Source organism: Sturnira hondurensis, unplaced genomic scaffold, assembly GCF_014824575.4.
Source record: "Sturnira hondurensis isolate 20B ecotype Veracruz unplaced genomic scaffold, ASM1482457v3 Scaffold0007217, whole genome shotgun sequence".
In the NCBI taxonomy this organism is placed as follows: domain Eukaryota; kingdom Metazoa; phylum Chordata; class Mammalia; order Chiroptera; family Phyllostomidae; genus Sturnira; species Sturnira hondurensis.
In genome coordinates, this window is record NW_028079848.1 from 1,923,751 (window position 1) to 1,934,961 (window position 11,211).

General features: G+C 48.7%; 1 protein-coding gene across 1 annotated transcript in view; it reads right to left on the reverse strand.

The window, feature by feature from the left end:
- PALMD (palmdelphin) overlaps positions 1 to 10,792 on the reverse strand; it is a 46,189-nt gene extending 35,397 nt beyond the window's left edge. Inside the window, exon 1 of the mRNA XM_037051352.1 lies at positions 10,331 to 10,792. Coding sequence (XP_036907247.1) covers positions 10,331 to 10,375 — 45 coding nt within the window. The 5' untranslated portion in view covers positions 10,376 to 10,792. The remainder of the gene's footprint in view (positions 1 to 10,330) is intronic.
- Between the last annotated feature and the right edge of the window lie 419 nt (positions 10,793 to 11,211).

Below are 11,211 nucleotides of genomic sequence, written 5' to 3' on the forward strand. Positions count from 1 at the left end.
CATTCTAGACGCTGCTTATTTGAATTTAAATACTACCCACAATGCAGCTTCCTGTTGTTGTGCAAAGAACGGTAACCTTGAATGATAGGGCCGTACTAATACAATATTCCTGGGAGAGTCCCCGGCCTCGTCGGCGCCTTACTAAGTTTCAGTGAAGGTAGACTTTTAAAATGATTGAAAAAAGCCTTTAAAAGAACTTCTTGAAAAGGGGGGCAAGCATTTCAAGGGGGAAGGTATAGACCATGCAGCACGGGCCATTTGTAAATGGAAACGTGGACACACGATCACAAAGAGGCCCAGAGGAAAAGGAGAGAGAACAGCTCCGAAGGAGAGCAAACTGCAGGGCTACTTCCGCTGGGAGGGCCGCCGTGAGCTCACCGCACCAGGAATGCGGCTGAGCAGGTGGCACCCGTTTGTAACAAGGTAAACACGGCAGACGTCCAGGGAGCCGGGAAGGTGCAAACAGGGAGCCCCAAACAGCACGTGTGTGTACCGAAACATGAATGATTAGGTTGTGTTGAGGACCAAAAGATAAAGGCACCCATTAGACCCACTGCTGAGATACATAGTGTTCACCTAACAGGTAATTTGACTCATTCCATGCCCACTTTCTTTTTATTTTTGATCAAGGAGAATAATGTTGATGCAGGAGAGGGCAGGACAGATATGCCGACAGGGAACCCGAAGCCCAAGAGGAGACAGAGCTCCTCAAAAGAGAGCCCCTCAAACTCGGGTGGGACTCAGGCAATTGATAGACACCATAGAAAAATACTGTCACCCGTCCTTGGAACCTGGGGTGCAGCAAAGAGGCAGCAGAAGACAGAGAGCGGCAAGTTCTTTGAGGAAGAATAAAAGGGGCATTATGAATATTTAAAGAATTTATGGGATCATCCCCGGCAAAGTTGTAGAATGAATTATTAAACAGGGTTGTATTCAGACAAGGAATGGCTAAGAGCGCTAAAAGCAAAGCATTTTAAACTGACTTTCTTTTGCTTAATTTTTCAAGATCTGCTGATGAAGGTTATGGTGGTTGTAGCAACAGCGAACACTCGCTGAGGTTTTTGTATGTGTCAGGGACAACTGAAAGCGCCTAAACGTGTCGATTTATTTAACCTTCCCCAAATCCCTGGGAAGCAGGGACCATGTTCACTCTCATTATTTAAGTGAAGACACCATTTTAATGCTTTTTATCATCCGAGACACAGTAACTATTCACCCATTTTTCTTCCAGTTTTCTAAATATGAAAATAACTCTTTAATCCAGGTGAACTTACTCTGATTTATGGTAAATGCTCAGGATCGGATCTAATTTTTCCCCCAGTTTTTAACTAATCTGAACTTTTACTGAAGGATTCTTTCCTATTGACTTACTTTTTATTTATTCACTAATTTTATCATTGAGGAACTTTTATAATTTCCTCATTTTTATGTACATTATGGTCTAGTTCCAGGTTATCTGTACAGTTTAACGATTGATTTTGGTAGTAATACCACCTAGATTAAATTATGCACCAGTGAGGTAACCTAACATTTTACTGGGCGAGTTTTCCCTTATTGTTCTTATGGAAAATGTCTTGATTAGTAGCAGTAGCTTATTTTTCTGTCTGAACTTTGGAATAATTTTGTTGAATTCCAATAGAAACTAAATTAAGAACTCAGCCAGTTTCTTATCCCTCCTCATTCCCCAACAAACTAAAAAACCAACTAACCAACCAACCATACAGACAGATAAAACAATCATATACCTTAAGGAATTTTATTTTATTTCATTTTTAAAAGATTTTATTTATTTATCTTTAGAGGGGAAGGGAAGGAGAGAAACATCAGTGTGTGGTTGCCTCTTGTGTGTCCCCCGCTGGAAACCGGCCTGTAACCCAAGCATGTGCCCTGACTGGGAATCGAACTGCGATCCTCTGGTTCTCAGGCCTGCGCTCAATCCACTGAGCTACGCCAGCCAGGGCATACTTTAAGGAATTTTAAAAGTTACTCCTAATAGTAATTGCCATTATCCAGAGAGAATGAGAGGTCAATACTGTTATACTGCATATGATTTATATTTGTGTGATAGATTATAGCGCATATAAAACTGGAATTTTTTAGCCCTGGCTGGCGTAGCTCAGTGGAATGAGCGCGGGCCGCGAACCAGAGGATCGCGGTTCGATTCCCAGTCAGGGCACATGCCTGGGTTGCAGGCTGGTTCCCTGCAGGCCAACTCCCAGCAGGGGACCCACGAAAGACAACCATACATTGATGTTTCTCTCCATCTCCTTCCCCTCTAAAGATAAATAAATAAATAAAATCTTAAAAAAAAACTGGAACTTTTTACATGGTTAGTAGTCTGACCCATTTCTTTGAATACATCACAAACACAATGCATACCATGTCATTAAGTACTAATGAGTCTTCTAGATCATTTTTAGTGGCTGCCCTATTATTACACACACACACACACACACACACACGCACAACCTTTATTCAGCTAATTCCTGTTTTCAGACATTGAGTTTGCTTCCACTTTGGAATCCATTTTCGTGTGCCTCTCATTTTTCTTCAGTATAAGTTTCTTGCTATTGAAATTCCAGGTTAAAGGATAAAACAGTTTTTTTGAAGTTTTTTTTTACGCCAGTTGCCAAATTGTCCCGTTTTAGCAATTTCATGCTGCTCCCAGCAGTGAAGGAGAAAGCTCCCTTAAATATTTTGGTGGGAACGGCATGAAACTTGAAATAAATTTGCAAACATAATGGTTTTTTAAAATATCCAAACTTTTAGCTCAAGGAATAAATAATGTGCTTCTCCACACATGTACTGCTTAGTTAAGTTTCATTACATAAATCCTGCATATTTGACGAGCAGGGTTGGGTTCCTTGTAGGTTTTACCCATTTTTTTATTTTGTAGCTATTAGGAGTGGGATGGTTTCGCATTACAGTTTACGACTCATTATTGTTTTTCAGGAAGCTATTGATTTTTGTGCATACATTCCATACCTGACTAGTTCACTGCACTTGCAAGTTAACTCTTATCTTCAGAGACACGTTAAGAATGCATTAGCTTTCCTGAGTCTTACTGTCGATCGGCGTTGGGACTGGTGTTGAACCTAATTGTCTATAACTCCAATGGCGGCGTTTTTCCTACCACACTTGAGTGTTTCCCAAATGCGCCGGCAGAAATGCAGTTCCCCAAACACGGGGTGTTACAGCCCCCAGGGGCTCGGTACTGGCCAGAGGGTTTTGTTTGACTCCCGCCACCAAATTTGCAGAGTGACACTGATGTTTTGGAAAGTGTCTAGAATGAGCCTGTGATCTGAGAAATGATAAAAATCAGAAAATGAAGCCGTGTGGCTTCCGTGACTAAGTTGCGACGACTGGGTGGTAGTTAAAGGAAACCGGGTTCTGAGAGGGCACGCTATGTCAAAGCCCAACGGGGAGAGGTGCTCCCAGACGGAGTCAGGTGTTTGGGGGCGTGCTGACCCCTCTGATACTGGATGTACAAAGGGGGAGCTGGGGGAGCTTCTCCAGAGCCAGGGGCAACTTCCTCCAGCTCCCTTATTTCTGCACGTAGCTTTGAAACACCCTCATTCTTAGCCAAGTAGATTGAATGCGGGTATCACTGCTGCTTACGGGCTCAGTTAAAAAAGGCAGGCATTTTCTATACCTGATTTTGTTGAGTAATTTTAGTCTTTCCCAACCTTACAAAGGATTTGAACAGATCTCTAAGTAGAGTTTGCGCTGTATTCTTTCATTCCTCTGCCTGTCATTTCCTGTTTGTTCTCACGGGTAGTGGCAAAACCAAACCAAACAAGGATAAACAGCAAACACAAAACAAGACCCTGCGAATAACCAAGGTGGGGTGGTGACTTGGCTGCATCCTCAGTGGGGGACAATCTGCTGGCAGACCCCGCCACCATTAGCTGTTTGTCTAAGAAATCCTGACTAGAGGGAAGAGGCTGAGTAACGGGAGTGGGACAGAGGGAAGGCTGAGATATGGGGTGCTCTGGGACAGGGCGTCGATTCGGTCCCCCCCTGCTAAAGCAGTCAGACAGCCCCTAAAATGGTATCGCATTCTCTCCTTCTCCACTGCTTCCCCTGGCTGATGAGGGGGGTGGGAAGGAGGCTGCGGCAGGGGGAGGGCTGGGTTGGGTTAGACCGAGTGACCCAGAATCTCTTAGGCTCTCCTCCTTGTGGATTTATTGATGACAGCCATTCTGACAAATATGAGGTGATATCTCATTGTGGTTTTAATTGGCGTCTCTGATAATTAGTGATATCAGACTATACCACAAGATCACAGTGATCAGAACAGCCTGGTACTGGCATAAGACCAGGCATAGAGATCAATGGAACAGAACAGAGAGCCCAGAGATAAACTGCTCCACTTTGGGCTCCATTCATAAGAGCGGACCCTGGAAGTCTGGGGACAAGCTCTGGGTGGGGGCGAGGCTTGTGGTTAGTCTGCTTGTTAGAATTTACTGAGATGCTGTGGCCAAGAATCTGACATCCTGAAGAATGGACTCAAGTCCTTAAGTTCGCTTGGCCTTAGGTTTCCCGCCTCTAAAATGGGAATGGTAGCATCCACTTTGGGCAATACCCAGGGGACTGGGTAGCCAAATGAGGTAACATGACAGGTTTTATTTTTAAAAGCCTAGATGCTACCTAAGAATAGATGCTGTCATTATTATTTTTAATCTCAGGATTCTTTTGCTCACGGGATGTCCGTAATAGTCTAGACTGCTTAGCACACGCTGATTTTGAGTAGACTGATTTTTCACGTGTCTCGTCACCTGTGTCACTTGCCTGCATGGTCACACATTGGGAACTTGGTGCTCAACCCAGGAGCCAGTTCCGATTTGCATTCAGAGCTTCAGAGGCTGACCGGATTCTATCTTACGCGGCTCCACGGAATGTGCTTAGTCACTGGGGTTCAGGCACAGACCGCAAGTGCAGAGCTTGCCTGAGCTGCCCCTCTGATGTCTCCCCCGGGTGCCCGGTGAGCAGCCGCAGGCAGCACATCTTCCTGAGGCTCCCCCCTGGCCACTTAGATAAACGAAAGTGTTCTTATTAATATTTAAAAATAAATATTAAAATATTTATTTTTAAAATATTGAAAAATATTCTATCTATTTATTTTTAGAGAGATGGGAAGGGAAGGAGAGAGGGAGAGAAACATCAATGTGTGGTTGCCTCTCAAGGGCCCCCTATTGGTGACCTGGCCTGCAACCCAGGCGTGTGCCCTGACTGGGAATCGAACCAGTGACGATTTGGTTTGTAGGCCTGTGTTCAATTCACCAGCAAGGGCTAAATATTTTATTTTACTAAATTATTCTTACTAGAAATAAGTTGTTTTTAGTTTGTGGTAAGACCGGCTATGTTCTTTGAGGCTGGAGACCGGGCATGTGAGCGCCAAACCAGGCTCCACGTGGTCCGATGCTCGCTAGACCCCAGTACTGGGACTGACGCGTTTCCACCCGCGTTTTCTACAGAGATGGCTCTTCCTCTGACCCACAGTCGAGTTCAGAAAGATCATGGGGACCCTCGTCAGGTCAGGGCTTTGTGGGGCCGCATTATCACTGTGCAGCACACTGGAAACACGTGGCCTGTTTTCCAAAAGCAGTTTCCTTAATAAGCGATCACCATTATTCTGCCTCCTCACGTGGTCGGCTTCGTGGGTGGGCTATTATACTTGGCAGCGATGTCGCCGCACGTCGGTTCGAAGGAACCTTTTCTCCGCCGCAGGGAACGTGCCGTCCCAGGGCAGCACCGTGGAAACCTGTGCGGAGGCTGCATCGTTCAGACAGTCTGGCCCAGGACTTGCCTCTTCAGGAGACTCCTTCAGCTCCTCGTACCGTCTCTGCGTGTGGGTGTCACTAGATGTTGGTGGCAGACTGGGAGTCCCTCCTGTGCCTTTGTCTTAACTACAAGGTGCGCTGGACCCGAGGGGCACGATGCTACTGCTTTAAGAAGTCCTTGTAACACTCAACCATGCAATGATCCTAGCACACGCTGGCATCTACCTCTACTCAAGAGCCAGGTGGGCTCGCTCCTGTTTTTGCTCTTGCGCTGGTACAGGCAGAATGAATAGGGGAAGACGTAGGTGGCCGGTCTGGGAAATGCAAGGAGGGCCAGCTGCCCCGGCCTGGGACCCGAGGCGGCCTCCACGCTCAGAGGGGCCCAGCACTGAGTTTAAAGCCCTGCTCCCCCCATGTGGAAATTCTGAATGAGTCTTGAGCAAGGGTCCCCACGTTTTCTGAGTCCTGGGCCCCATGAGTGAGGCTGCAGGTCCTGCTTTGAGGCCGTCCACTGTCTTAGGACCTGTTAGAAGATTCCAGATACCGACACACTGGAAAAGAGGTGAGAGCTGAGTGACCAGTGACAGGGCCCCGGGGGCTGAAGAAACATCTCGAACCTGCCTGCGTTGATGTTAGTGTTTTAATGTTGGCCTTTGTACCGGGAAGGTTTCTGTTTTACGTAAAACCTTTCTGCCTCCTAAGCTCCCGTCTTTATCGGTCCAGAACAAATTCTTTATTCTCTGGGAGAGGAAAGAAGTGGGGAGCGGATCCGGGAAATGTGAGCTCCTTCTTACTTTGCGTCACGTGAAGCTTTGGCCGGCAAATCTGGCTCCGTTGCTCAAATTCCAGCCTCGGGACTTTCTGTGGCGGCCTTCCAGGGGCGTCGGTCCGGGCAGGTGCTTGCTCTGGTGATTACTGAGATCGTTACGATTCTCTGAGTTTTGACAGGGCTCTCCTCCTTCACGTCCACGCTCGGATGTCACCCTCTCTCCGAGGTGAGTCCTGGGCATTCTGCTGCAGATAACAGCCCCTCCCACCCTCCCCTGAAGCTCGCAACTCCCCTTATTCCATTCCTCTCATTTAAATGCGTGAGGCTTGGACATAGCAGCTGCTCAATACTCATTAATTGAATACAGGAACGAGAGAATGACTTGCTAACACACAGCCTACCAGTTAAAGGTAAGCTTTGATGAGAATTACGGTGCCGACTAGATTCTTACCTCTTTGCTCCCCAGCTGGTTTGTTCTCTGAAAACTGATTCAAGGGATCAGAATGCTTCTGATCTCAGATCCCCAAACATACCAGTTTTGAGAGGCGAGCCGGCTTTAGATCCAGGGGTTTTCCGGTTCGAGTCTTCCCATGTTATTGAGTAACAGTGTTTTCCAGCACAGTAGGAATGGAGATAAGAAAGTGTGTTCCTGGCACCGGAGGATGTCCAGAGCACATGGGGTGTGACTAATCCTTATGGCACCTCTTATATCTCAGGGGAATTCACCTGGGCCTTCTCCCTGTTCTTCGGTGGGGGCCGTGCAGATTGTGGACAGGAACCCTTGGCTAACTCAGCCAGCCCTTCAACACACTCCTCCCGAGAATACAGGAGGCGTCGGCATCACCGGTTCCAGCACTATAAAGCCAATTTCAAATTGCCCATCTCCCTCTTCAGCTCTCCTTTTGGATAAAAATCAGCTATTTGTTCAACTACATACTGACCTGGAAAGAGCCTTGAGATACTTTCTAATCAAAGTACTATTTCGGCAGCCTGAAGCAGTTGTACTTGGAAACTGAACTCTCAGGCTAAGCGATCTTCGATCATTAATTTAGGAGGAGAGCACTGGTCAGGGACAAAGTCGTCAAGGAGGAGCACGGGAACGGGCATGCGAAAGAGCCCCGGTGTCCCCACACCCGAGCTGCAACCCTTCCTTCCGGGTGATCGCCCCCCAGGACCTTCCCGAGCTTGCCCTGCTCCCTTTGAGAAGACTGCGGACTAATGTACGATTCGATTTACCATCCCGGTAACTGGGTGTTTGGTTCGAGAGACTAAGTGGCACATTCCATCTACTGACTGGGTTGAACCCCTTTTTTTTTTAAAAGAAGAGAGCTCCTTGGTTCTGTCAAGTTCCAGGCACACGCATGTGTGTTTCCAATCCCTTGCAGTGGAAATAATGACTTTTTGGAGACTCCAAACCAGGTGGAATAAATTCAATGGTGATTACTTTGTTTCACAGCCAGGAATTGGAAAAATACATTTTAATATAAAAATCAAATAGGTGCTAGAGAGTAAAAAGTTATCCCCTCCCCATAACAAACTGACGTCTGCGAGTCCCTGTATTTGGAAACACCGAGCAATTATCTTATGATTTCGTTCTTGCAGTAGATACACAAAAATTGGTTTCGTGTAGGCAAATAGGAGGAAAAGAGTTGAAAGGAGGAGATTGTCCCTGGGTCAGAGATTCTGAAGATTTTAAGTCCTTCCAAGAGTGAAATGACCCCTGAAGACTGCACACTGTGTGTATGCCTGTCCCGGGGCGGGGCACAGCTGAGGCACTTCCTGGGTAAGGCAGGGGGACGCAGAGCTGGCATTTCCAGGGCGTCCAGGGGGGAGGCGGGTGCATGTGTTGTTCCCACGGACACAGCACAGCTCCAGTCTTCCTCTAGGTGGTGTCAAATGGGACTGGACTTAGCCTGGTGACTGCACTAAGCTAGCAGAAATTTGTTCCCATACACTTTTCCCAGTGTTTTCCCTATGACCTTTAAATAAACAGAGGACTTCCAAGACAGAATTATGTCATGGTCTTCCTTCGGAGATCTGCTTAATTTCTCCTCGTAGGATAGCTTGGGGTGAGTAAAACAGCCCCCAAAGTCGTATTTTAAAACATCAGCCCCAAAAGCACGTGCCAGAGTTCTCTGGCCTGCTTTGAAGGCACGGGGGAGTCTTGTTCTGGCTCCATCTACATTTGCTGCCCTCGGTGACGATGCCTTCCCTGCGTGCTAGTAGGTAGTCCCGCCTTTAGAACCCTGCTCGCTGCTTCGGCAGGAGCTGCAAGGTGTGTTGGGGGGAGCGGGGGCTTCCGGAAGGGGGGCTCCAGTTTTTAAAAAGATGGGGAACAAGGAGCTACTTGTGTGTTCCATAGGATATGCCCGTTAGTTAATTAGGGGACAGAAGCTGGAGAAGCGGAACCTGTGCCCACACAACTCACACAGCCTAACACAGTGACCTTTACACAGCAGCTGTCAAGCTGAAGGCCATGGCCAAAACCAACAGAGCAGGGCCGAGTTCCTGTCCCTCAAAGCAGGACAGCTGAACCCGTGGCCAAGTTTAACAACCAAACAGAACAAACCACAACAAGCGACGCCCCAAGCCAGCATGCTCCGGACAAGGAGATGGTGCCGGTGAGAAGCTAGACGTTTCACAAGCACTGTCTTCCAGAAGAGTGCCAGCCGTGGTCTTCTGGTTCCTTACCCCCAGGGCCGAGAACGTATTTCCACTCCCTGAGCCCTATCTGGGTGCAACTGAGACACTGTATCCATTGAATCAAAACCCTGAATTGGGATTAGCACGATGACTTACGCCATGAGAGTTTGAAGAGCAAAGAAAAAAAAATATCTCCTTACCCACTCTGACTTCGCACCAGTTTTACACAAAGCCCTCATTTGCTTTCTGGCAGCTAATGTCAGGGGCAGAAAGTGCTGAGAAATTGGGATGTGGACTTCCAAAGTTTCTCCCCTTAAGAAAATGACCTCAGAAGTTGTAGCTCATGATAAACGACGGTGCCACAGATTTTTTTGGTTCCTGCCAAGCAGAGGGTTTAATAAAATTACGTTTAAAAAGCTGGGTCATTTAAGGAAAGTAATTCATTTCTTGCCTTGACTGTTTCCCAGAACAAATATAAAAAATGCATTATTTTCCTTCCCGGTATTAGCGGAATATTTTCCAAACCCAGCGGACTGCACGCCCTGCCTCCCCCCCCCACCCCCACCCAGGGTCTTAGTTGGTGAGTCTGCTTGAAAGTGATACGGGAAAGCTCATCTGATAGGTACTCTCTCTCACTTTTCTCTCCTTTAACGCTGAGCCCCGGCACAACATGCATTTTCATTTTGTTAGGCTTTCTGGAACCTACCACCGCACTACAAATAAAAAGTTTCAAGTCGTTTTTTTCCCCTTTTCTTTTTGCTCCTCCTTTTAAAAGATCTTAACTTTTGAGTGTATTATCTTAAAAAAGTTCCCAAGTTACCAGGGATCTGTCTTTTGAGCTAAGCTCTATGAAACATAAATTTAAGGAGAAAGTGCGTTTCTAAGGCACCTGGAAGATCAACAAAACTGCCTTAAAAGCTTCCGATGGCTGTTGAAACCGTAGGCAACAGCTCGTGCAGAAATCAAGATCGCTTACTCTGAGCTGGTTAGGGAGCCCCGGGGTGGGGGCCGCGAGAGAGGGTCGCCAGGGCGAGGGGAGCGGCAGGGACGCGTCCGAGAAGGGTGACAGCCCCGTGCGTGCGCCCACCCTCGGGGCAGCGGCGAGTCCGCGAGTCCCAGCAGTGCGCGTACTTACCGTGATGGCTTGGAGTCTCTCCTTGAGCAGATCGGCCTCTGCCATGCCGGCAGGCGGGGACAGGCAGCCAGGGAGGGAAGTCCCGAGCGAGCGACCATAAATCAGGGGCCTCGGTGGGGAGAGGCGCGGGGGCGACGCGGAGGCGGGAGCCGCGCGCTCGGGGAGCCTCGCCGGCCGAGAGAAGCCACCGCCGCCGCCGCCGGCCGGGCCGCTGCGCCTGGGAGCAGATGCGCAGAGCCGGGCGGACTGACACAGGCACGGAGCGCGCGCGGGGCGGCCACGCCGGGCTGCTGGCACCAGCTGACTGACAAGTTTGAACGGCAGCACACCAGCCCTTCCCCTGGGAGCCGCCAGCTCTTTGTTGTAACGTGCACAGGAGCGCAGCCCCTGCTCATTAACTGTTCCTTGCCCAGGTCATTGTTTTCCGGGGGTGGGGGTTGCTCAGCGAGCCCAGCGCAGGGGCCTTCCGCAGCCTCTGTCGTGGGGTCTGCGTGTGTTTGGTACACTTCACTTGCCTGTCCTCTTCCAGGCTCCGCAGGGACACAGTCTCACTGGGCCCCCACCGAGGCCTTTGCTTGCCCCCCTTCCTCTGATGGGCTGTCGTTAATAGTAGCACACCCCAGAGTTTCTTTAGAACTTACTGCAGTGGGCAGTGTCCACAAGATGCCCGCCCCCCCCTCCCCCGCCCCCAACGCCTCCCGCTGGAGAAGCTAGTCTCAGACTTGGGTATCTTTGGGTCCTGGAGAGGCCAAAAAAGCTAAGGTGGCTGAGTGAGGGTCTTGGCCTCCCCCACCCCCTCGCCCGCCCAGGTAGTGTTCCGTGAGGCGCCGACGTCAAGAACCACCCTCTGTGAGTTCTTGGGCCTCTGTGGAATGCAATGC